Consider the following 26,475-nt stretch of genomic DNA (forward strand, 5'->3'; position numbering starts at 1 on the left):
GGGCATAGGATTCATTTTGTATTAGCATCTGTTAGTAATACAGGCCTAATTAGATTTTGACAGCTTTTCATATTCGGTCATTAGAATTAGTGTCTGGGAATGGAACTGTTATCTAAAAATTAAAGAGCATGTTGGTCATAAGATGGCCACCCTAACTCCAGTCTACTCTCCCTCTTGTTCCCAAAAGTAATTTAACACTGGTGCTTGCACATTTTTAAAAGTTTTCATCTCTTGTGTAAACTGAATAGGTAAGAAGAAAAAGTAATATAAATTGATAAAATATATATTGATAAACAATTCACATGATAATGCAGTAACAAAATTTAGTAGGTCTAGGCAACAAGAACAAAATATCTTTACAGTAATTTTAAGAACACCTCCTAGAGATTTCTGGTATATAGGTATTTTAATTTTAACATAAAAAGACAAGGAAGAGAAAAATTTTTGTCATCACAGAAAATATAATCAAGTATCTAATTCTGTCATAAACCAATTTTAACTTATAAATATATTGTTGGCAGATAACATGAAAAAAATAGTATTTTCCTGGCTATAATTCATTATGGTGCTCAGAGAGAATACTGGAATTTTGGTTTAGAGATGGTTTGAAATAACTGTGAACTTTAAAAAATTATTTATATTTTGATAGAATTTTCTGAGAACTAGTCCAAGATTTCTTAGGAGCTTGTAATAAAGAAAAGAGCAAACTAAAATATGTATTTTTTAGTGATATCTCTTTATATAAAAAGAAAATTTTAAAATTTTTTGTCATTGATTTAGTCATTAGTTTAGTAACTAGTTATCAGTTGTTTGTTCTTAACTCAGTTTTTGGCCATAACTTGGGTGGCCTTGAGAAAACTCCTAAATTTCTCCATCCATATAGACTATGCTCTTTACAGAGTGCTTTGAATCTTGTGTGTAGGTGCTATTTAAGTGTTCAGATACAATGTTTTGTATTTGGGTAGCCTTATGGTGAAATCTTAGTTTCACTTTCATAAAATCTTTGAAAGGTAATACTGTGTACACAATAATTTGAAAAGTCAGAATTTAAATGAAATGGGCCAGACATAAAATGTATGGGGAGAATTTGGAGACCCATGCAAAGAAATGGGACTTTTTTTTAATAATGAAGCAGGGTTTTAAAAAAAATATTTATTTATTTATTTGGTTGTGCTGGGTCTTAGTTGTGGCACATGGGCTCCTTAGTTGTGGCCCGTGGGCTTCTTAGTTGTGTCACACAGGCTCCTCAGTTGCGGCTTGCCGGTCCCTTAGTTGTGTCATGTGAACTCTTAGTTGTGGCATGCACGTGGGATCTAGTTCCCTGACCAGGGAATAAACCTGTGACCCCTGCATTGGGAGCGTGGAGTCTTAACCACTGCGCCACCAAGGAAGTGAAATGGGACCTTTTAGGACTACACATACACACACGTACGTGCATGCATACATACAAACGTATGTGAGGTTGTCCAAGAGATAGAGAGAAAGACACACACTTCACTTATCTGGAGGTCATGTATTTGGCAGTTACAACTAATCCAATCACAGTTGAAAGGGGGGATTTAGAACTGACTTCTGAGATGTTCAAATGGATGTAACATAACTTACTATAGTACTTACAGATATACTTTGGTCCTTTCAGATAGTACCCACTTAATTTTATTATAGTTATTCAAACAAACTTGGCTATCTGTTTTCTAGGCTACAACATATTAGAAGAAAATTTAAGAGGTCTAAAGGTGAATACTGCCGGAGACAGGCACACTGTTACAATAGTGAAATTGACAATTGAGCCTGCTAATAAAAGATAACAGTGATCTGAGAGTCAGACACTGCAGTATGGAGGCCTCTGGCATGGGGCCAAATCCCCACACACCTATGTAACCCCTAGGCCTTCATTGTGTCACAGGTGGATTCAGTATTAGTTGTTTATAGTGGTTACCTTGAGACTTCAAGAAAAGGTTGAATTGCTGGCTGAGTACTCATAATTCAGCATTTCTTTCTTCTTTTTTTTTTAGCGTGGAACTAGTTTTTTTATTAAAAAAAATTTTTTTAATTCAGTGTTTCTTAAAATGTGGTCAGTTGGCTTCATGAGTCTCAATTTGCTGGGATTGTTTGTTCAAAATACTGAATCCTAGAGTTCATTCCAGACATATTGATTCCCATGAGCCTAAAACATAAGAACCATTGCTGTAAGATGACAGATAAGAATATTTTTAGGGAAGATAATTTTAGAAGATTATCAAAATTGGTAAAAAAAAGAAAAAGAACCTAAAGCAGTAGATTATTTGAATATCATTAACATTAAATGTTTACTATGTGCTTAAGCACTGTACTCTAATACACGGTCATGTTTGTTTGCTGACAGTTACCTCAGTACCTTTGAGGTTAGTTTAGTATTATTCCAGTTTTTTAGATGAGGAACTCGAGAAAGTGACTCAATGGTGGTATAATGTTGATTGTTCTCAATTATTGTTTCAATTTGATCGCTATCAACTTGAACTGGCCTACCTGACCGTGGAACACTGTCCAGCAAGAAATCTCCAGCACAAAACTTCGCAGACCACTTTTGACACGTTCGATTAGTCACAGCACCTTCTCCATACAGTGCACAAATCTTTCTGTGCGTTTCAGTTGCGTTTTTACCTTTCTTGAAATAATAAAGCATAATATGCCGAAAATGCTTTTTTCTTCCATCTTCAATATTAAAACTGCTACACAAAAATTCACCAATTTGGGGACTTGCCTGGTGGCACAGTGGTTAAGAATCCACCTGCCAATGCAGGGAACATGGGTTCGAGCCCTGGTCCAGGAAGATCCCACATGCCGCGGAGCAACTAAGCCCGTGCGCCACAACTACTGAGCCCGTGCTCTAGAGCCCGCGAGCCACAACTACTGAGCCCACGTGCCACAACTAATCAAGCCCACGAGCCTAGAGCCCATGCTCTGCAACAAGAGAAGCCACCACAATGTGAAGCCCGCGCACCACAAGGAAGAGTAGCCCCTGCTCGCCACAACTGGAGAAAACCTGCGCACAGCAACAAAGACCCAACGCAGCCAAAAATAAATAAATTAATTAATTTTTAAAAAAATTCACCAATTTTGTTAAGTCTTGTTTTAAATGCACGCTGATATGACAGCCGTCACATACAGTCTAACAAAATTGTTTCAAATGACGTTAAAGACAGCTAAGTGCTACTAGAGCCATCTTTTGGAAAAAAACGAACAAAACTTTTGGCCCACCCAATACTTTATTTATTTATTTATTTATTTATTTTTAAAAATTATATGGTATTTGTCTGTTTTTAGTTCACTCTTTTTAAAAAAATTAATTAATTTTATTTTTGGCTGTGTTGGGTCTTTGTTGCTGTGCGCAGGCTTTCTCTAATTGCGGCATGCAGGGGCTACTCTTTGTTGCAGTGTGAGGGCTTCTCATTGTGGTGATTTCTCTTTGTTGCACAGAACAGGCTCTAGGCATGCAGGCTTCAATAGTTGTGGCTCGTGGCCTCAGTAGTTGTGGCTCGCGGGCTCTAGAGCGCAGGCTCAGTAGTTGTGGTGCACAGGCCTAGTTGCTCTGTGGCATCTTCCTGGACCAGGGCTTGAACCCATGTCTCCTGCATTGGCAGGCAGATTCTTAACCACTGTGCCACCAGGGAAGTCCCCCACCCAATACTTTAATTTAAAGTAATATTTTAACTCAGTTCTCTCAGTAAGTTACTTACATGAAAGTAACTGTCATCCATATGCCCAAACCTTAAATGAATTTAGGCTGACTCAGAAGAATCCAGAACCCTGTCTGTTGCTTGGAGCAGGGACTGCCAGAGAGAAGATCTGGACCTTTAGGGTCTCTGCTAATCCTGGAGATTCCAGATGCTGGGTGCCTACAGACTGTCATGTACTCTTCTAGGTGCTGTGGATACAACAGCAAATAAGCTGGAAACATTCATTATCTCCATGTTCGTATGGAGCTTGTATTGTAGTAGTTGGAGACTTTAAGTTAACATTTATTTAAGATACTTTGAAAGTTATAGGTCATATAAAGTAAAACAATCATTACTGTGAGAGTATGACAGCAGGGATTTTTTTCTAGGGGTTATTTTGAGATAGGTGACAATAAAATTTATTGTTCAAATGGGTACACTTTTGAGAATAAAAAGGGGGTCTGCTAATAATTAGATTAGGGACAACAGGTGTAAGCCAGGACTGTCCTGGGCAAACTGCATCACGTGGTTGAAGAGAGAACATTTGAACTGAGACCTGAATAGTGAGAAATCTGCAGTGGAGTCAACCTAGAGGGTAAAGGAAGGTTAGAGAGAGGGCAAGCTGGTAATGGTTTACTAGGCAAGGTTTGGGGGAAGATAAGAACCTGAAAATGAAATAAAGGAAGACAAGATCTAGGACAAGGAAAGTAAAGTATGTAATAGTGATTGGAAAGGGAAGGAGAGGTGGGGATTAAAGAACATGGGAAAGGAAGTTAAGTTGGGGCTGTATAATAGTTGGGGTTATTTTTTTCATTCAGCCAGTACTTTTGCATGTTTTTCTTGTGCCAGGCATTGGGGATACAGGAATGAACAAAGATGATTAAAGTATTGCCATGGCAGCCATTGTGCAACTCTAGGAGCCCCATTCCCATTTCTGCTTTTCTTGTGGCTCTTATATTCTAGTGGACAGCTAGGAAACAAGAAAACAACTCGGGATTTCAGATAGTGCTGTATTAAAGGAGATAAAGTAGCGTGGTATGAAACAATTATGTAAGGGCTTCTTTAGATATTTAGTGGGGAACCTGATAAGATGGATGAATGGTAACCTGTCAGATTTGGAACAGCCTAGGTAGGTGTTTAGAGATCTAGCTGTGGGGAGAAGTTTCTGATTTGATGACATTTTAGGCAATTTCTCTTATTATGGAATCTTGTGAAATGAAGAGCAGATTGAGTGGGGTGTTGTGATGGACTGACCTGACAGAATGCTTGGTAAGCAAAGGTTAGGATGGTGATGGTTTACATTTTATATGCCTTCTATAGTGGTAAAATGGTAATATTAAAAGTAAAAAATAAATTAATTGGTAGTATTAAGTATGAGATTCAGAAAAAGATGCACATGAAAATTTTCTTTTTTACTGATGGTTTTTATGTAATTTCCTCCTTATTTAAAGAATCTCATTTGCATGTGACTATAAAGTCATTAACATGTTGATGTTTAGTGATTTGAATTCACTTAAAGAACATAAGGGAGTAATATTATATGCCTTAAATTCATAGTTGCTTTAATTATAAGGACTTTCACATGCATTAGCTCCTTTGCCCTTGAGATGTAAGAAAGGTCAAGAATTGATAAAAATACCCATTTTAGAAATAAGAGAATCCCCTGAATTCAATGACAAATTAAGCTTTAGATATTCTTGATAGCTCTTTGAATTGCTTTTGGTCTGAAGGTTTAGGAGGCTGGGTTTATGGAGTGGTGGGTTTGTTGCATTTGTTTTTATTTCTTTAGCTATGTAATCTGGGGAGCCCTAGTAGTTTTGCTTTTGTTTGTTTATTATTTTGGGAGTATTTGTAATTAGGGCTTATAAATTGAATAATATAAAATATTCAAGCTGATTGGGATTTTCAAAACCAAACCACATTATGAAATTGATTACTGATTGAGCTACCTTTTATGAACTATATCATTTTGTGCCTTGGTCAGAAATAAATAAATAAATAAATAAGTGTGTGTGTGTGTGTGTGTGTATACACTTATTTATTTATTTTTAATTTTTAAATTTTGACGAGAACATACGATAAGAGGACAGGATTTGGCTATATTAAGTATAAATTTATACAATTAAATTATTATTTCATGTTGATCCTTCTGTCTCTCCTTTGAAATAAGTTAGGGTAGAAATAAGTAAAGGTAGTTAAATAGTTGTGTTGAAATATCTAGAAATAAGTAAAGATAGTTAAAAAGTTGTAACATTTCCTGCCAGCTAGAAAGGAATTAATTTGATGTCATCTAGCTTGGTTTTTTTTTTTTGGCCGCACCTCAAGGCATGTGGGATTTTAGTTCCCTGACCAGGGATCAAACCTGTACCACGAGGGAAGTCCTCATCTAGCTAGTTTTAATTTAGTACAGACATTTCCATATTTCTTTATTTTCTAAAATACTGATTATGAAAATGAGAAAAACCAATGTACATTTGGTTTACATTCCACCTGAGAATGACCCTCAGTAATGCACAGGCTTCAAAGCAGTAGTTTTATTTAGTTTATATATACAGATCATTCTTTTCCTTGATTTAGAGAAAAAGTAAACTACTTTTTTCACACGACCTATTCTGTTATAATAATGCAGAGCTATTTGCTTGCTAGTGTGTTGGTATTTACAGTTGTTTTACTTTGGTATTACTGAATGCCATGTGTTCAGTTTAATTTATAAATATTTTTGTAGTGTTTTAAAAAATAACTACTAAACTGTTTTGGGGGGTATGTTTAATGTGTTTGACACAAATGGTACGAAGAAAACTGTACTTGAGCATCTTAATTCTAAAGGGAAAATGAAACTGTTTGGATTTATACCCTGAAATGTAATTGTATTAAGTGAATAAATTATTTTTTCCAGGCAGACTCCAGGTTAAAAGCGCTTAATGCAACATTCAGAGTGAAAAACCCAGACAAGTAAGGTTTTGTTTTAATAACAGTTACAGTGTTGTTTTGAATGGTACCTATCAATCTATTTAATTTTTCATTTCTGAATGTATGAACTTTATTTGCTAAATATTTTAAATAGTAATTCACGTTAGTGAAATCCTTTTACAGTCTAAAACTGATTTTGAAATTTGGTAATTTAATTGGGATTAAGGTTGTAAATAACTGAAGTTTTAGAAAATTAAACCACTGCTTTTTCCTAGAAGGATTTATTAAGTGTTGTTTAAGGTATCAGAAAAATGAGAAAAGTAATTTTAATTTCATATAAAATAGTTTTTCTTATTAGACTTTGCTTGTCAGATATGTACAAAACTCAAGATAATATATTATTTATTTTAATAATAAACTATCTACTTTGAATAGCAAAAAAACTTGATAGTTGCATACTAGTATAATAATTTCGTGGAGATGTCTTTATATGACAATTACCTGACTTCATCAGTGTCACTTTGGTGTTTGTGAGAGCATTTCTATATTAAAGAAAGCTGGTGTATTCAGAAATAACTTTCCTTAGGGTGGGATCTAGGTATTTAAGATTTGGTTTTGTTCATTCTCTGAATTTGGTGGATAATTCAGGCTCTTCATTATATGGACCTTTACCTGAAGCTTGCTTCAGCTATACTTTCCAGGCAGAAAGATGCTTAGGTAGATGAGGCTTTTCCATATTTGGTGACCAAGTTTATGAAGTCTGTTAGAATTCCTCTAGTCAGGACTTCAGCATTCATTTCTACATAGTGTAAATTCTTAGCAGACAAAGGCCAAGTTTGCATAGTCTGATAGCCTATTGTGCTGGACTTTATAAACAATAACACATTAACATTATGCCTCTGGTTTTTAGTATACATTTTGAATATAAATAAATATTTTAAAGTTTGGTAATTGAGAAATTGTGATGGTAACCATTGAGGTTTTTATTTTATTTTTTTAATAGACTTTATTTCTTAGAGTAGTTTTAGGTTCCCAGCAAAATTAAGTGGAAAGTACAGAGCTCCCAGGTACCCTCTGCCCCTACACTTACACAGCTGACCCTAGAGGTGCAGAGCCTTCCCCATTATCCCTTACCAAAGTGGTACATTTGTTATTATTGATGAACCTACATTGACTCATTGTTACCCTCATAGTTTACATTAAGGTTTACTCTTGGTGTTATATGTTATATGGGTTTTGACTAACGTATAATGACATGTATGTGTCATTATAGTATCATAAAAAGTATTTTCACTGCCCTAAAAATCCTCTTTGCTCTGCCTATTTATTCTTCCCTCCCCATAGCCCTGGCAACCACTGATCTTTTTACTGTTCCCATAGTTTTGCCTTTTCCGAAATGTTGTATCATACAATACAGAGCATTTTCAGAAAGGCTTTTGCTTTGTAATATGCATTTAAGGTTCCACTGAGGTTTTTATAAGGGTTATAATGACATCCATGGTATATGAGACGTTCTCTAGGTTAAGAACTAAATTATGTCACCCTCCAAAAAAAGCTTTGGAAAACCTAAGCAGCAAAGTTTATGACATCGGTGAATGTACATTCATTAGAGGAGCATGTAGATGAGACAGTTTTTAAATTAATATTATTGTTTTGTCAGTTGAATGTTTTTTAATTTAATGAAAAATATTTTGTCAACTGAATGTTTGTCTTCCCTTTTCTGACCTACCAGCTTTTCTAGATTGCTAAATTTTATTTAATATCCATATTATATATAGAATTTGTGTGTGTGTGTGTGTGTGTGGTATGCGGGCCTCTCACTGTTGTGGCTTCTCTTGTTGCGGAGTGCAGGCTCCGGACACACAGGCTCAGTGGCCATGGCTCACGGGCCCAGCCGCTACGCGGCATGTGGGATCTTCCCGGACCAGGGTACGAACCCATGTCCCCTGCATCGGCAGGCGGGTTCTCAACCACTGCGCCACCAGGGAAGCCCTTATATATAGAATTTTAAATGTGATATGACCAATAACATAAACAAGGCAGTTTTTTCCGAAGTTCTTGTTCAAGTATATAATTAATGTATAATTAGTAATAGAATTTGTTTGACTTAAGTTTTAGATTAGAGAATTATCTATATCAGTCATTGTTGTAACAGATTTTTCATATACAGAATCTCTGTTCTAGATCTATCTGGCCCAATAGATTAATTATTATTCATACCATTACTGAAATAGTTTGTATCACTAAAATACTTTCATTCTGTTCTTTCTTAAAATCTAGAAAACCAGAAAGATTGTTTCAGAGGTTTCAAATGATACCTCTTCATGCATGTTTATTTTTATTCAAACTAGACTGTTAAAAGCAGTGAGGAGGAGGACCTTGAGTTTCTACTTTTTTTTTTTTCTTTTTCTTTACGTGGGCCTTTCACTGTTGTGGCCTCTCTCATTGCGGAGCACCGGCTCCGCATGCGCAGGCTCAGCGGCCATGACTCACCGGCCCAGCCGCTCCGTGGCATGTGGGATCCTCCCGGACTGGGGCACAAACCCGTGTCCCCTGCATCGGCAGGCGGACTCTCAACCACTGCGCCACCAGGGAAGCCCGAGTCTCTACTTTTTTGTGGCAATATTTGTTTAATACTTAGGAGGTAGACTGAGTGATTGGTAGAATGTATGGGATGAAAGAGAGGAGAAGGAAATACAGGTGGCACCTAGGTTTCATTGTTTAAACTGCTAGGGAATAGAGGAGAGAGATTTGATGAGATAGGGGAAGATAAGTTGAGCTTTAGATATGTAAACAAGTACAAATGTCTGCTAGTTAGTTGGCTTCATAGATATGGCTTTTAGGAGAGATTTGGGCTGAGTTATATATTTGGAGTTCAGCAGCATGTAGATCATAATTGTGAAGCTTTGTAAATAAGTCACAGAGTGTATAGATTGAAAGATTGGTTGTAAGATGGGTGAGGACCTAGGGCTGAATCCTAAAGAAGCCAGTGCTTGCAGGGCGTTTTCCAAAGTGTAATCTGAGGATTGCCAGCTTCTGAATCCTGTGAGTGAGTTTGTTATAAATTCAGATTCCTGAGTCCCAATAGGGCCTCTTTGTACAGTTGTGATGGTCACTCATGCCCTCTTTTACTGAGAGGCCCTCAGTAGTGTTCTTAGCAAACACTTGAGGAGTCCTTTGCACACTAAAGTTGGCGGTATAAGAGATGAGTGAAGGGAGTGAGTCCTGCAAAGGAGACTTTAGGAATGACCAGAGAGTAAAAGGAAAATCATGAGAAATTAACACTGATGTCAGGGAAACAAATTTTTGAGGAGGGTGAGGTCAGGTGTTACATTGCTGGAAGAACGGTGGTAATAGAAGTTTCAGGTCTTATGGAGAATAGCAGATATCAGATTATAGAAACAAAGATTACTGAGCATGAAGATTAAGGTTAGAGACGATGAGTTTATGGTTGTACCATAAGATTTTTTTAGCACCATAAATTTTTTCCTGTTTTTTTGTTTTCAAACCAACAAATATTATCGCTATCTCAGTTTCACAGTGTAAATTATGAAGTATGATATCTTTTCTTAGCTTTAAAAATATCTAGAGAAAATATGGTTATTTTGTTTTAGAACTTTCTGAGTTTGCATCCGTGTGTAAATGTTTAAGGCTAGCAAATAGTTAAATAGAATCCGTTTTATTATTCTCAGGAACTGCTGTTTTGTCTTTCAGTTTTTGACTTTTCATGAGAAAAACGATGTTTTGTTTCCTGTTTCAGGAGATTTACAGAACTAAAACACTACAGTGATGAACTACAGTCTGTCATCTCACATCTTCTTCGAGTCAGAGCTGTAAGTGGTCCCCAAGAACTTTTTGACAGACATTAAAAAGGAAGTGCTTCTTCTCATTTAATTGTTATGTTTTTAAGTAATGGAAGATATTTATGATGAATAACTGATTTTTATATTCAAATTTGGTGTGCTCATCACCTAAATTGCATTTTTTAAAAAATGTGAAATGTTTTCTGGCATAAATAACTTGAAGAATTTTAGCCTATAGTTTTCTTTGTAGTCTGTATATGGTTGTTTAGATATCTTATCAAAGGGCCTACCATTTCATTGTTGGAATATAAATAAGTGTGGGATTTTAGATCTACATATAATATCCTATTCTTTCAAGGTTTTTTTTTTAAGGTTGCTGAATAGTTAACATTGTGTTAGGCCATTCTGTGTGCTCTTAAATTATACTAAATAAATTTATGTAGGGTAATGGTCTGCTCTGACAAAAGGGACTAGAAATCTACGAATAATGATTGTACTTAACTGTACAGTTTGGCTGTAACAGACATGGGAGAAAAATATTTTTGGGTAAATTAATCTAGTACCTGAAAAATGTTGTGTCACCTACTCTGGTCCTTTGGGGTAACCTAAAGGAAACCTTAGAACTCTCCTTAAAGGCTTTGAAAGACGCTGGGTTACCAGGTCTAGGATTATATCTTATGCTGATTAGAATCATCTTGAAATGAAATATATTATCTGGGATTTGTTTTAATGAAAGGGTCTACTGGTAAAGAGTGGAGAGTGGGGGCAGTTTTAGATGCAACTAGATTGGCTGTATAATAATTGTTGAAGGTGAGTGTTGGGAAATGGGAGTATTATCTTACTATTCTCTGCTTTTTGTATGTTTGAAGATTTTCATAAGTATAAAAAAAATAGAGCAAGGGAAATAAATCCTTCTGAAGTATCCTCGTATTGGCCCAATCTGTGTAACCATTCAGAATACTATAGGACTTCTTAAAAAAATTGTAAGATACTTACTAGGAAAAGAAAAGTTACCTGTGAGAATTATTAGAGTAGAGTCAAGAACTGGGTATTGGAAAGGACTTGTGAATTAATGAGATAAAATTTCTAGGCCCTTAGCTGCTTTGAAGTTACCTAAACAAATTAGGCAGCAGTTCTTGTGGAAAGTGGAGGTGGGGACAGAGACATCCCAGAAGACTGGAAGAACACTTCATACTGCTTTGTCTTCTGTGCCAGAAAACTTGGAGAATCTACTCAAATTAGAAGTCTGGCTGATTATGAAAGCCGTATCCTCCTTACAGGCCTCAACCAAAGAGAAGGGGGGCACCCTGTAGAAAGCATCATGTAGCAGGGAGCTTAACAGTTCTGAGAGTCTTGGGCAGGCAGAGGTACACCATTAAGCAGTCACAGGACTGACCCCAGATATTGAGATGTTCTCAAGCAGTCCTTCACACCCAGAAGAAGCTAAGGGACAAGGCAGAAAAACCAGCCAGAATCAGATTTATCAGAATTAGCGGAGATGAGGAGTGAATTGAACAAAGTTTAACAGTTAAACACTCAGAAAATCCATGAAGCATAAGTAGTAAATTTGAGTGAGATCTAAAGGAGGGAGGAAATAATTGTCATTGTTGTGAAGCTGTGTTACAGATCACCTAGCCTGCAAGAAGGTATGGGTGACTGCTCTCATAAAGCAAGTAAGAAAATTGTCAAAAGTCAAGATAGGATAGTGATTATATCTGATTTTCTGCTGAAAGTATATATATATATATATTTTTTTTTTTTGCGGTATGCGGGCCTCTCACTGTTGTGGCCTCTCCCGTTGTGGAGCACAGGCTCCGGACGCACAGGCCTAGCGGCCATGGCTCACGGGCTTAGTTGCTCCGCGGCATGTGGGATCTTCCCGGACCAGGGCACGAACCCGTGTCTCCTGCATCGGCAGGCGGATTCTCAACCACTGCGCCACCAGGGAAGCCCTGAAAGTATATTTTTGAGTATGATTAATACTTAATAATCTTTAAAGATCATGACAAAATTTAACTGTGATGTTAAAGAAAAATTTTGAGGGGCTTCCCTGGTGGCGCAGTGGTTGAGAATCCGCCTGCCGATGCAGGGGACACGGGTTCGTGCCCCAGTCTGGGAAGATCCCACATGCCGCGGAGCGGCTGGGCCCGTGAGCCATGGCCGCTGAGCCTGAGCGTCCGGAGCCTGTGCTCCACAACGGGAGAGGCCACAACAGTGAGGCCCGCATACCACAAAAAAAAAAAAAAAAAGAAAGAAAAATTTTGAGTCTCTCACACAGCTGTTTTTATGTTCCTCTCTCTTTTTAAATTAACTTACTTAATTTTATTTATTTTATTTTTGGCTGCGTTGGGTCTTCATTGCTGCACGTGAGCTTTTCTCTGGTTGTGGCGAGCGGGGTCTACTCTTCGTTGTGGTACGCAGGCTTCTCGTTGTGGTGGCTTCTCTTGTTGGGAGCACGGGCTCTAGGCACACGGGCTTCAGTAGTTGTGGCACATGGGCTCAGTAGTTGTGGCTCGTGGGCCCTAGAACACAGGCTCAGTAGCTGTGGTGCACGGGCTTAGTTGCTCCGCGGCATGTGGGATCTTCCTGGACCAGGGCTCAAAACCGTGTCTCCTGCATTGACAGGCAGATTCTTAACCACTGCACCATCAGGGAAGCCCCCTATGTTCCTTTTTATTTTTTGTACATTCCACTCTAGCCCTGTTGTCCTTCTAACTGCTTTCAACCATGCCAAGCTTGTTTCTGCCCTAGGGCTTTTATTTGCTCTTTCCTGTGCCTGTACCATTCTTCCCCCATGCTCCACTCTCAAGAACCTCTCTTGGCCTGTTCTCTTTTTGTCATTCAATTATTGGCCCAAATGCCCCCTGAGAGAAATCATCTTTCCTGAGCATCCTGTATAAAATACGATGCAGTTTTCTATCATTTCCTGTCATTTTCTGTCATCACTGTTGTCTTTATAGCAACACTGACATTGTATTCTGTACTCATTTGTTAATCATCTCCTCTACTAGTGTATGTGAGCTCCCAAGAGCAGGAGTTTGTTTTCTCACTGTCATATCTCTAGAATAATGGTGACTCAGAGTAGGCACCCACTGCATATTCACTGAATGGATGAATAAATGGATGTATGTGCTGACAGTTTTATGTTTAAAAAATCTTAAAAGCAGTAACATAAATTACTTCTTTTTTTTTTTGCTGTACGCGGGCCTCTCACTGCTGTGGCCTCTCCCGCAGCGGAGCACAGGCTCCGGACGCGCAAGCTCGGCGGCCATGGCTCACGGGCCCAGCTGCTCCGCGGCATGTGGGATTTTCCCGTATTGGGGCACGAACCCGCGTCCCCTGCATCGGCAGGCAGATTCTCAACCACTGAGCCACCAGGGAAGCCCGATAAATTACTTCTTGAATTTAATTATAACCAGCCAAGGAGAACCTGGTTAGTAATGTATATTTGACAAGAAATATGACGTTTAAAGAAAAATAACCTTGTCATCAGAGAGCTTACAATACACAAGATAATTTTGGGTATCGATGTATTTACCCTAAACTTTATGAAAACAGACTTCAGAAACTTAATTGACATAAAAGACAGCTTGAGCTCTTCAAAGGAAAGGCAGCACTTGTTCTATGAGCGAAATTGAAATTCTGACTCTATAAATGAGATAAATGCCAATGGAAAATACAGAATAGCTAAAATCTTGATTGTTCTAAAATTAGGAGAAAGGCTGTTTAGTCATAGACAGTGACATAACAGTTAAAAATGGAAGGTTAGAGCCCAACACTGACAGAAGCCTGCAAACAACACAGAAATCACCACAGTGAGGACTTTTTTGTAACATTCAGATTGTCAGGAGAAGAAGGCTTAAACACTGTTTGAGACAGATGATGAATTGTTAACAGACTAAGAGAAAATAGAATTATTTGGCTATCTTTTCTGACAAGTAGAATTCTTTTGAAAGTAGAAAAGGCAAAAAATAAATGACTAACAGGTTAAAGAGTTAATATTTAAGATGTCAAAACAGAACAACCAGAAAGGGCAGGTGGCCTTAGACTGAGAGGAGCTGGATTTAGAACTTGTCTCTGGCATTTTCCAGGTCCTTCAGGCAAATCCACTAACCTTTCAGTTTGTTTTCTTTGCTGGAAAATGGGAATATCTGCCTGGCACATAGTAGGTACTACATAAATATTTGTTATATGAATGAATGTGTTATTCATAGAGTTGTGAGACTCAGATAAGATAATCTGTGTTTTGTAAACTAAGACAAAAGGAAAATAATGCTAATCTAATATTTATTTACTGTTGTATATCAGCCAAGCTTATTGTGTTATTCTTACCTAATTCCGATAGTAGCCCTTTGAAGGTAGGTGCTGTAACTGTCCCCATTTTATAGATTAGGAAGCAGAGGCAAATGAATTTAAGTAACTTGCCTAATACTATACTATAAATAGATACGATGAAGCCAGAATATAAACCTTTGTCTGACTCCAGAACCCATGCTCTTAACCACCTACAAATGATATATTGACAGAGGACATGAATTCAGGTAGATTGAGGGAGAAGATAATTGATTTTCATTGAGCCACTTTGCTTATTGCCAGGAACCTTATAAATGTCATCTTCTTTAATTCTCAGAGTCAGATGATGAGGTTCATTTCCACGTTTCCAAGAGAATGATAGAATACTAAGGCTAAGAGTAGTTTAATAAATTCTCAAAAGTCAAACCCTAAAGTAAGAAGGAGCTGGAATTTTTTTTTTTAGTATTTATTTATTTTGGTTGTGCTGGGTCTTAGTTGCAGCACCGGATTTCGTTGCGGCATGCAGAATCTTTTGTTGTGGCATGCCGCCTCTTTGTTGTGGCTCATGGACTTCTTTCTATGTGTGGTCCCTTGACATGTGGGATCTTAGTTCCCCGACCTGGGATTGAACCCATGTCCCCTGCACTGGAAAGCATATTCTTTTTTTTTTTTTTTTTGGCGGTATGCGGGCCTCTCACTGTTGTGGCCTCTCCCGTTACGGAGCACAGGCTCCGGACACACAGGCTCAGCGGCCATGGCTCACAGGCCCAGCTGCTCCGCGGCATGTGGGATCTTCCCGGACCGGGGCACTAACCCGTGTCCCCTGCATCGGCAGGTGGACTCTCAACCACTGCGCCACCAGGGAAGCCCGGAAGGCATATTCTTAACCACTGGACCACCAGGGAAGTCCCAGGAGCTGGAATTTGAATTCACATTTGTCTTACTCCAAATCCCTTACTTCCTACAACCATATTTGCTGCCTCTGTAGGGGAAATCAAATTTAAAAGGGAAGGAGGAATGTTTAACTTTGCTAATACTCTAAAAATGTAAATTGAAATTATTGAGGCATTATTTAACGTTTAATTTGTAGTCATATATAAAGATGGTAATATCTAGTGTTTGTGAAATATTTGGTGACAGCAGCATTGTGTAAAGTATTACATACAGTTCATTTGGGAAAGATTTTGGCAGTAGTATCAGGAGTCCTAAATCTCATAATCATTGCCTCCTTAGGAGATAATTCAAAAGAAAAGCTATGTGTCCAGATTTTAAAAATATGATCATCTAATAGACTGTCATAAGGCTTTGTGTCCTTTTTAACATTTAATCCCCTATTACTTCAGTGAGGATAAAGAAGACATTCTTACCATAGTTGCAAATGATTCAGAACTGGGGAGGATGATAAGATGAGTCTGTCAAATTTCTTCTGTTGTCATGTTATTTGTAGGTGTCAGTCCTCCCCTGTCAGTTGTCAGATGATCACTTTTCAAAAAGAAAGGCTTGTCAACAGAATTGAAATTGAGTGGCAGTGTAGACTAAATCATTGTGTATAGCCCCTTTTACCTGGCACCATGCTTCTTGCTTACCAACGACCACTGAATTAATCTGGTTTCAGGTTTTAATAATTCATGATTTATTTACCTGCCATTTTTGTCTTTATTTTTCTCTAGAAATGATATTTTTTGGTCTATAGTTTATAATTTTTCTTCGCTTCATCTTTTTTCTCACTGACACCAATCATCTCATGTTTCGGTTGGTTAGAACAATTTGTTTCCATGAGTAGTTCATGCCAGAAACATTGCTGGTCCAGTAACAACTGCTGAGTGGCTCTTTGTTGCCTCATTCACCAATAGAGTAGTTCCTTGTGTGGTTGCTCACCTTTCTGGAGTATGAGAACTCTTGCCTCTTTTTGTCATGTTCTATGGACCAAAGTATTTTCCAGAGCTCTAATTATCATGGTGAAAGTTCCTTTTGTATCAGCTGCCAGGAGTGATAAAATTTAAAGAAAAAAAAAACCCTTAAATACCAGGGATTCAGAAACTTTCTTTGAATATTTATTTTGTGTATCCATTTTGTATTTAAGTTGTTCTAGTTTTTATTCTTACATGGTTATTTAACAAGCTCTTTCCCTGTCTTCTATACTTAATATCGTAGATGATAAAATGCTCAGCTGTCAGGAGGACGTTTGATCTTTAAACGTATGAGGATCTAGGGATTTCCCTGGCGGTCCAGTGGTTAAGACTCCGCATTTCCACTGCAGGGGGTGGGGTTCGCTCCCTGTTTGGGGAACTGAGATCCTGCATGCCATGCAGTGCGGCCAAAAAAAAAAAAAATACAAGGATCTGCAAAAATCAGTAGTCTAGAGTGACGTTTTCCATTTTATATTCTTTGGAATGCCAGTCCTGTAACATGTTCCCTTCTGCAAACCAACTCTCTCTCAATAGTCCTGATTCGTGTATAGTGTTAAAGTTCAAAAAAGTCCTGCAGAAAAAAAAACCTGTTAAACGTTTTAATCTCCGTATTTCCCAAGCTTACTTGACAATGGAACCACTTTAAACAACCAACCAACCTTTGACACTCTATAGGGCTCTCAAAAAATAATTGGTAAATAACATCCCAGAGAAATTAGTTTAAAGCTCTGTGGACAGCCCTGGAAAGTTTCAAGCATAGTAAAGACTATGAACTTTGTCCTGAAAGTGGAGTCTAGTACAGGGGTCGGCAAACTTTTTCTGAAGGCCAGATAGTAAATATTTTCAGCTGTTTGGGTTATATAGTCCCTGTTGAAGCTATTCACCCCTGCTATGAAAGCATCCATAGACAGTGCTAATATGAGTGAGTATGACTGTGTTCCAATAAGACTACAAAAACAAGCTGCAGACTTGTAGTGTGCTGCCCTCTAGTCTAGCAGGTCAAGGAGAGATGGAAAACATTTTATGATCCTCCTATGCCTGCTCCACGTTTTTACAATGTGGTTCATTCAGTTTAAGCTGAAGTATTGAAAGGTTTAGAATTATTGTATGGTTAATGCCTAATTCCTCAAATTACTCATGTTTGAGGGGTTGAATATAAATTCAGGGTTTACATTTGGAAATTATATACTAGGAATTCTTTTTTAGGGTTTTATGTGGGATTGACTTTTGATCTTCTAGTTCATGTCCATAACACTTTGGGGGAAAGTAAAGGAGATAACTGCATATGGTGTTTTGTTTTGTCTTTTGTAAAATTTGTGTGAATGGCTAGGCAGTACATTTTTTTTTGTAGTTTTTAAAAATATTTATTTTATTTATTTATTTTTAATTTTTGGCTGTGCCGGGTCTTAGTTGCAACACTTGGGCTCTTCATTGTGGCACACGGGCTTCTCTCTAGTTGTGGCACATGTTTTTTTTTTTTTCTTTCTCTAGTTGTGGTACGTGGGCTCTGTAGTTTGCAGCATGCAGGCTCTCTAGTTGAGGCACTTGGGCTCAGTAGTTGTGGCGCGTGGGCTTAGTTGCCCCACAGCACATGGGATCTTAGTTCCCCAACCAGGGATAGAACCCACGTCCCTTTCATTGGAAGGCAGATTCTTTACCATTGGACCACGAGGGAAGTCTCTAGGCAGTACATATTTTATCTCAGTGACCTAAACTGTAATTCTACTGTTATTAAAATATCTAATGTTAGTTGGTTAGAAGGCATTAACTTGATAAAGTAGCACAGAGGTATATTGCCTGGGAACTTCCCTGGTGGTGCAGGAGTTAAGAATCCTCCTGCCAATGCAGGGGACACAGGTTCAATCCCTGGTCTGGGAAGATCCCGCATGAGCAAATAAGCCTGTGGGGTACAACTACTGAGGCTGCGCTCTAGAGCCCGTGAGCCATAACTACTGAGCCCACGTGCCCTAGAACCTGCGTGCTGCAACTACTGAAACACACGTGCCTAGAGCCCATGCTCTGCAGCAGGAGAAGCTACTGCAATGAGAAGCCACTGCAATGAGAAGCCCACGCACCACAGCAAAGAGTAGCCCCTGCTCACCACAACTAGAGAAAGCCCACGTGCAGCAACGAAGACCCAACACAGCCATAAATAATAAATAAATAAATTTATAAATAAATAAATTTATAAAAGAAATAAATAAAAGTAATAGTAACCTGCTGGTTAAAAATATTAGCACTCTTGGTATAGGAAATTTTAAAACGTTAATTAAAAATATATATATGTATGAAGAAATATGAAAGCTATTACATAAATATGACAACACTAGGTGTTTTTTCTCCCCATGATGAAACTTTGGGAGATTTAAGCTTCTTTTCCATATTTTTCAAGGTTATTGTGCTAAGCATGTGTATATATATATATGTATGTATTTTAAATTAGGATAAAATCTTTTTTTTAAGTAATCTTTATGTAACTTTGACTTCATAGTAATTTCTTTCGAATATTTATTCCAGAGAGTAGCAGACCGACTGTATGGTGTATATAAAGTACATGGGAATTATGGGCGAGTTTTCAGGTAAGCATTATGCAAACTTTTATAATAAACAACAAATAGCTCTAATTAGCTTTTTGCCTAACAACTATAATTCTTGAAAATATATGATTCTGGAAAACAAAAGATTATTTTTTAAATGATGTCCTGTAGTAGTAGTCTTCAAATGTTTCACTGTAAAGCCTTTGTTTAAATAAAAAATAATAAGTGAGTCCAATATATTGAGCAGATAAAAGATAAACTTCTCTGAAGCAGAGAGTGGTGTCTTTTACTTTCTCGGCAGAATGCCCAAGAAGATTCCTTTGGAAATCACTGTCATATAGAGTTAGCGGTTTTCTTTTTCTTTTCTTTCTTTGTGTCACTTTATAATTTCTGAAGGCTTTTGCAAGATGGGTTTTTCAGTCTTGAGGTAATATTAGTGTAAATTAGAATATTTACTTGTGTAGCTAACTTGCATATCTTGGTTATTTTTGAGCTTTTCCTTTTGTGAATTTTTTTGTGTGTGAATTATTTTAGTTGTGACATTTTAGAAGTTAGTTATCCAAATCTTGTAAGAAAAATGTCCTTGCTGATGTTCTAAGTCCTTTTGATTGAATTAATCAAAATAATTCATTTAACATATGTGAATAGGTAAGACATTCATATAGCACAAAATTCAACAGGAACAAAAGCTTATATAGTGAAAAGTCTCTTCCCTCCTGCCTGCTAACCACCCCGGTCTCCTCCTCTGAGGCAACTAATAGCAGTTTCTGAGTTACTTGTGTATCCTTCTAGTAACATGTAGCACCATAAATGTATATATTAACACACAAACAAATGCCTTTCTCCCTCCCCCCTTTTTAAAAAAATATTTATTTATTTATTTTTCGGCTGAGTCGGGTCTTAGTTGTGGCACACGGGATCCTTCATTGCGGCACTCAGGCTTCTCTCTCTAGTTATGTCACGTGAGCATCTCTCTAGTTGTGGCGTACAGGCTCCAGAACGTGTGGGCTCTGTAGTTGTGGCACGTGGGCTCAGTAGTTGCAGTGAACGGGCTCAGTTGCCCCTCGGCATGTGGGATCCTAGTTCCATGACCAGGGATCAAGCAGGCGTCCCCTGCATTGCAAGACGGATTCTTAACCACGGGACCACCAGAGAAGTACCCGCCCTGCCCCCTGTTTTTTTAAACATGGAAAGGGAGCATGTTTTATACATTGCTATGTTCACTTGTTTTACTTTGCTTTTGTTTTACTTAAAAACAGCTCTCCAGGGCTTCCCTGGTGTCGCAGTGGTTGAGAGTCCGCCTGCTGATTCAGGGGACACGGGTTCATGCCCCGGTCCGGGAAGATCCCACATACCACGGAGCGGCTAGGCCCATGAGCCATGGCCGCTGAGCCTGCCGCAGCGGGAGACACCACAACAGTGAGAGGCCCACATACCACAAAAAAAACCAAAAAACAAAAAATAGCTCTCCAATATATATTGTTATCAGTAAATAACTGTATGGGGCTTTTCTTTTTTTTTTTTTTTTTTTTTTTAATTTTTTGGCTGCATTGGATCTTCATTGCTATGTGCGGCCTTTCTCTAGTTACAGTGAGCCAGGGCTACTCTTCATTGCGGTGCGCAGGCTTCTCATTGTGGTGGCTTCTCTTGTTGAGGAGCACAGCCTCTAGGTGCGTGGGCTTCAGTAGTTGCAGCACGTGGGCTCAGTAGTTGTGGTGCATGGGCTTAGTTGTTCCGTGGCATGTGGACCAGGGCTCGAACCCGTGTCCCCTGCATTGGCAGGTGGATTCTTAACCACTGCACCTCCAGTGAAGCCCTTCTGGTGGTTTTTGATATACAGAAATACTCAATTTGTTAAATTCAGTTAACATGTAAGTGGTTAAATTTTCTCCTTTATAAAGTAATAGCCTCTGACTTTTGTGTATATCTTAATAAGGTCTTCCCCACTATGGATTATAAAAAAAATAGATTTTTCATTTCTTCTGCATTTTTGTGGTTTTATAAATTTTTGATTCATATGAAATTTACTTGAATTTCAGGTGTGAGATATGGCTACATATTTACTTAATTTGAGTAACAGGTTATCCATATGTCTTGGTTGATCAAATGCAAGTTGGGGCAGTATCAGCATTATATGATGTTTTTTAATGAAGAGAAGCTTCTTAATATTGTAAACATGTAGACTCTTCATAGCTAGGATAGGAGTATATGTCTAAACAGGAATAATGGGAAGAAAGGCAAATCGTATTCAAGTCAGTTGCGTGATGTGAGACTTACCTGCTTTTAGATCTGTGCGTGAGTCAGCCCTGGTTTTAAGAATACTACTCAGACCGGAACTCTAGTTAACTAAAGCTTGGGAATATGTTCATATGATAATTAACATAAATCAGACACTCTCAAAAGTAGTGCATTTATTGTAAATAATAAGTGGACTTGTGTTAATTTGAGGGGCAAGTGGATAAAGGTTACTTGGCTGAATCAAATTATAAAGAAAATTATATATATTAATGTCTCATGATAAATATTATACAGATTCGCCTTTGTGCTAACTCAGTAAATTGACAGAAAGCCATTTTACATCTAAAATATTTCATAAAAAGTGAGCCAAGGAGACCACAGGTGGTTGAGGTAATTTAAGCAGGTGATCAAGAGCCTGAACCAGAGCAATTGCCAGTAGGGACTATTAAGGAGACATAAATGACAAGATTTATCAATTGATTCTTTCAGTCATTCAGCACACATTTGCTGAGCTCCTGCTACTGTGGTAGGTGCTAAAGATACCAAAATTTAATTTGCAGGCAGCTGAATGATTAGGAGGATTGTGATAGAGAATATAGGAAAAATAACAGGTTTGAGGAATGAATTAAAGGGTTCTGTTTTGAATAGATTGCATTTGCCTTAAAGATTTCTATTAAGCAATTGGAAATTTGGATCTGCAGTGTAAAAGGCTGGTGAGAATATGAGTTGTATATAAAAGTTACATCCTAATAGAATGATATTTAATGTAGGGTTAAGGTGATAATGTTAGAGGGTTAGTGTAAGTCTGTGAGAGACGCAAGGGCGGAACCGTAGAGAATATCTGTGTTCAGGAGTCAGGCAAAGAAAAAGAATGTGAGGGAGACATTGGGAAATCGACGAGGAGTGTGCAGTGTCAAGCAAGTGAAGGGAGCACTTCAAGAAGTTGGAGTTATACTGTAGAGGAATTGAATTTAGTCGAAAAGAGGGAAAATGAGTGGGTAAATCTTTGGTGTTAATTTGGAGAGCAGTTTGGTTTGAGTGATATAATGCAGTGGTCCTCGGAATGACAGGAAAGGGTTAAGGAAGGAAAGACAGCAAGTTACTGATAAGTCTGTTAAGAAAAGTCTCTGAGGTTATTCTTGAAGGGGTATAGGGCCTCTTTGTGGTGGTGGTGGTGGTTTTTTGCAGGGGGAGCAAGGGTCGGAGGGTGGATGGGAGAGAAGATAGAGAGGAAGGCACAGAGCTGTCTTAAAGGAGAGGAGCAGTATGTGGCAGGAGGCCACTTTAGTTGGCCCCTGTCTTAGTAAAGCAGGTGTCTCTGCTGAGAACAGGTGGGGTGATTCTGCGGTTAGGAAGCTTGAGGGGAGTGATATAGAGCAGTCTGTCTCAAACTAATGGAGAGGAGAGTTCTTAAACTGATCTTACTGCATACCCTCCTTTATCTCGCCTTAACCAGCTCCGCGGGGGATTGGCTGGAAGCAGCTGTGGCAAGTGCCGAATCTCTTTGAAGACTTGAATTCTGTCAGTTTATTCAAATTTTACATTCTACTCTGTAGAGCATCCATGGTTATTTAAGTATATATATAACTTTCCCTGCCTCAAACTTAAAATTTGTTCTTCAGGAAAACTGTGCCATGCTTAGATGGCTTCAGATATCCAAGATGAAGTATCCCAGTTTGAGAAGCACTGAGGAGTGCTTGATAAGGGTATCATTTAGGAATGTGGGAAAGGATTGCTGAGCAGTACCAATTGGTAATGAGTGTTTTTTTATCTTTTCTTTTTGTTTCCTTTTTATTTTTTCATTACTCTTATGGTCAGTGGCATTACACTGACCATAAGAGTAATGAAAAAAATCCAGGGAATTCCCTGGTGGTCCAGTGGTTAGGACTCACATTTTCACTGCTGGGGCCTGGGGATTAAGATCCCACAAGCCTCGTGGCGCAGCCAAAAAAAAAGTAATGAAAAAATCCAGAGCTTGAGAGTCACATAATTGGAAAAAAGTTTAATGTGTTTCTGTTCTTTAGTTTGAAATTTGAGAGGGGAAGAAATATAAAGCTGATTTTATCAGCTTTGTCTCTTAATTTAAATGTTTTCTATATATATCAAAGAACTTTGTAAAATTATGCCTTTTTGCTAAATTAAAGATTGAAGTGAGAGAATGGATTAAGAAGAAAGATTGAGCTATGAGTGGAAAAGGACTGTCAAAGAGGGAAGGAAAGGTGACAAGACTTAAACTTACTTGTAAGTAAGAAATGAGCAGGAATTAGATGCACAGAGAAGAAACAGGGAAGATTTTTGTAATATGTTCATGTTATGTGTTGCTGGGTTTTTTTGTTTTTGTTTTTTAAAGTATGGGAGTTCATTTTGTGCTCTTCTTGAGTTCCTAGGCTTTTTGCAGCTTCCTCCTGGATATAGCACCTGATTCAATTTAGGACAAGCCAAAGGGTCATTCCATGTAGGTGCTTATAGGACTTGTCTATATGTTCACTAGTTTCAGGAACTTTTAAGATCTGCCTGTCAAGAATTGGACCAAACACTGTTGACATGAAACAAATAGACTGCCAGATATTTCTCCAGCAAAGATTAGCAGAGAATTGTAGTTCCAGGCTGCAGCAATGGCAAGGCTCATGCAAGTTCCCACAGGGCAAAGGAAGGAGAAGGCTTTTATAGAGAGGAAAAGGAAGTTGGGAGGGCTAGAGTAAACAAAGAGTCTCCATGGCTTTTCATTGGCTGAGACCTGGCCAGGAAAGAAGAGGAATCTTTCTTCTTCTTGGGCTCTGCTGTGGACACAGGGCATGAGAGCTCCCCCTTTTGGTCTTCCAACTATTTAATTGAGGTTTCTCTTTATTTTTTACACTACATAGGCGGGATTCACTCTGCAAAAGACTTAGAAAAAAGAGAGTTTTAAGTGCCAGTAACTAAGTTTTTGAAGCTAATGAAAGCTGTCAGGAGCTAATAGCCTAAAATGTTATATATTCTGTTAATTGAACATTTTAAAATACTCATCTTAATTCATAGATTGTGAATCCATATAGAAGCAACCAAGGAAAACATCTTTCCCAGATTCAGTTGGTATAATTCCTTTCAAGGGATTCCAGGAAACTGCAAAAGCAAATTTCTTTCAAAGAGTCATGTGTAAACATGATCAGGGATATGCAAACCTGGTCATATACCTCAGAGCTCAAAGATGCACAGGATGTATTTTGTTGAAGGATTCTATAATTTGTTATTTTTTGGTTCTATGGTTGATGAGTGGCGGTAAAGAGCTCTTTTTTTTTTTTTTTTTTTCTTTTGGCCGTAACATGCAGCTTGTGGGATCTTAGTTCCGTGACCAGAGACCAAACCCATGTACCCTGCAGTAGAAGCACGGAACCCTAACTACTAGACCACCAGGGAATTCCCTAAAGAGCTCTTTTGATTAAGAAAGCCAAAAAAAGGAAGTGAAGGTTGGGATTAGTAGGTAGAAAACTCTGATGGCCGTTGATTCTAATCTCAGCTCTGCCTCTCATTGGATGCCTGACTTTTGCGTAAACCATGTTAGATCTCTGAGCCCGATTTTCAATATCTGTTCAGTTGTGGGGTTAAATGGGGAGAGTGATTTCCAAACCCTTTTTTAGCATGGAACTTTGTTTAAATGAAATGATATACAGAAGTATAAACAAATAAAATTTATTACTACAGACCTGCTTGGGGCTGGAGACTTTCCCTCCCATGCCTCTATCCCTGATGAACACCAGATTGGGCAGCTAAATTTAGTTCTGTACTTCTGTTTTTGTTGTAATAATTGTTTTTTTGTTTTTTTGCGGTACGCGGGCCTCTCACTGTTGTGGCCTATCCCGTTGCGGAGCACAGGCTCCGGACACGCAGGCTCAGCGACCATGGCTCACGGGCCCAGCCGCTCCGCGGCATGTGGGATTTTCCCGGACCGGGGTACGAACCCGTGTCCCCTGCATCAGCAGGCGGACTCTCAACCACTGCGCCACCAGGGAAGCCCTGTAATAATATTTTTATTCCTTTCCAGAGTCTTGACCCTTGGGCATTCTTGGAGTTCTTTCCTTTCTTTCTTAATGGAACTATAAAATACTAGAGCAGGAGGGACCTTTGTCGTTTTATAGTTCAGATTCCTTAAGCTAGGAGATAAGGATGGACTTCAGGTTCTCTGAAGTCTCTGAAATTATTTATAGTTATTATGAAATATTGGCTGTATTCCCTGTGCTGTACAATGTATCCTTATAGCTTGTTTATTTTACACATAATAGTTTGTACCTCTTAATTTCCTATCCCTATCTTGCCCCTCCCTCCTTCCCTCTTCCCATTGGTAACCACTTATTTGTTCTCTATATCTGTGAGTCTGTTTCTTTTTATTATGTTCACTAGTTTTTTTTTTAGATTCCATGTATAAGTGATAACATACAGTTCTCTGTCTGATTTATTTCACTAAGCATAATACCCTCCAAGTCCATCCATGTTGTTGCAGATGGCAAAATTTCATTCTTTTTGTGGCTGAGTAACATTCCTGTGTGTGTGTATGTGTATCTGTATACACACACACATATATACCACACTTTATCCATTCGCCTGTTGATGTCTGTTAGTTTTCTTCCTTATCTTGGAAATTGTAAATAATGCTGCTGTGAACATTGGGGTGCATGTATCCTTTCGAGTCAGTGTTTTCATTTTCTTCATATTTATAACCCAGGACTGGAATTGTTAGAGCAGGCAGTAAGCCAGATATGAGCAGAGAAGAGAGGCATGGGTCATATGACAGGAAACCATACATCTTGCAATGACAGGGTCCTAGAGGCAAAGAAAGGTGGGAACCTCTTGTGTCTGAATGTAACTTTTTGCTCATTATACCCTCTTTACAATAGAATTAACATTGCAGCCAGAGCAGTACCCATCATGCACCTGACACCATGGCAGATCCAAGAAGACCAAGGACAAAAACAGCCCCTCCTCTCAGAAAGGTGGAACTTGGATGAAAGCCAGGAAGTTACCCCAAAGTCCCTCCCTCCTTGATGAATATTCCACTCGTTTTCACACCCCATGTAACCAGCTTGCCAAAAGGAGCTCAGGGCAGCTGCTC

At 38.4% G+C, this 26,475-nt stretch overlaps 1 protein-coding gene across 2 annotated transcripts in view; it reads left to right on the forward strand.

Moving 5' to 3' along the window:
- Positions 1-26,475, forward strand: part of SNX4 (sorting nexin 4) — a 68,353-nt gene that overhangs the window by 21,915 nt on the left and 19,963 nt on the right. For both annotated transcript variants that reach the window (XM_059064405.2, XM_067034399.1), the window contains 3 exons: positions 6,595-6,650; positions 10,369-10,441; positions 19,132-19,193. In XM_059064405.2, coding sequence (XP_058920388.1) covers positions 6,595-6,650; positions 10,369-10,441; positions 19,132-19,193 — 191 coding nt within the window. The remainder of the gene's footprint in view (positions 1-6,594; positions 6,651-10,368; positions 10,442-19,131; positions 19,194-26,475) is intronic.

The sequence above is a fragment of the Kogia breviceps genome, chromosome 5 (assembly GCF_026419965.1).
Source record: "Kogia breviceps isolate mKogBre1 chromosome 5, mKogBre1 haplotype 1, whole genome shotgun sequence".
In the NCBI taxonomy this organism is placed as follows: Eukaryota; Metazoa; Chordata; class Mammalia; order Artiodactyla; family Physeteridae; genus Kogia; species Kogia breviceps.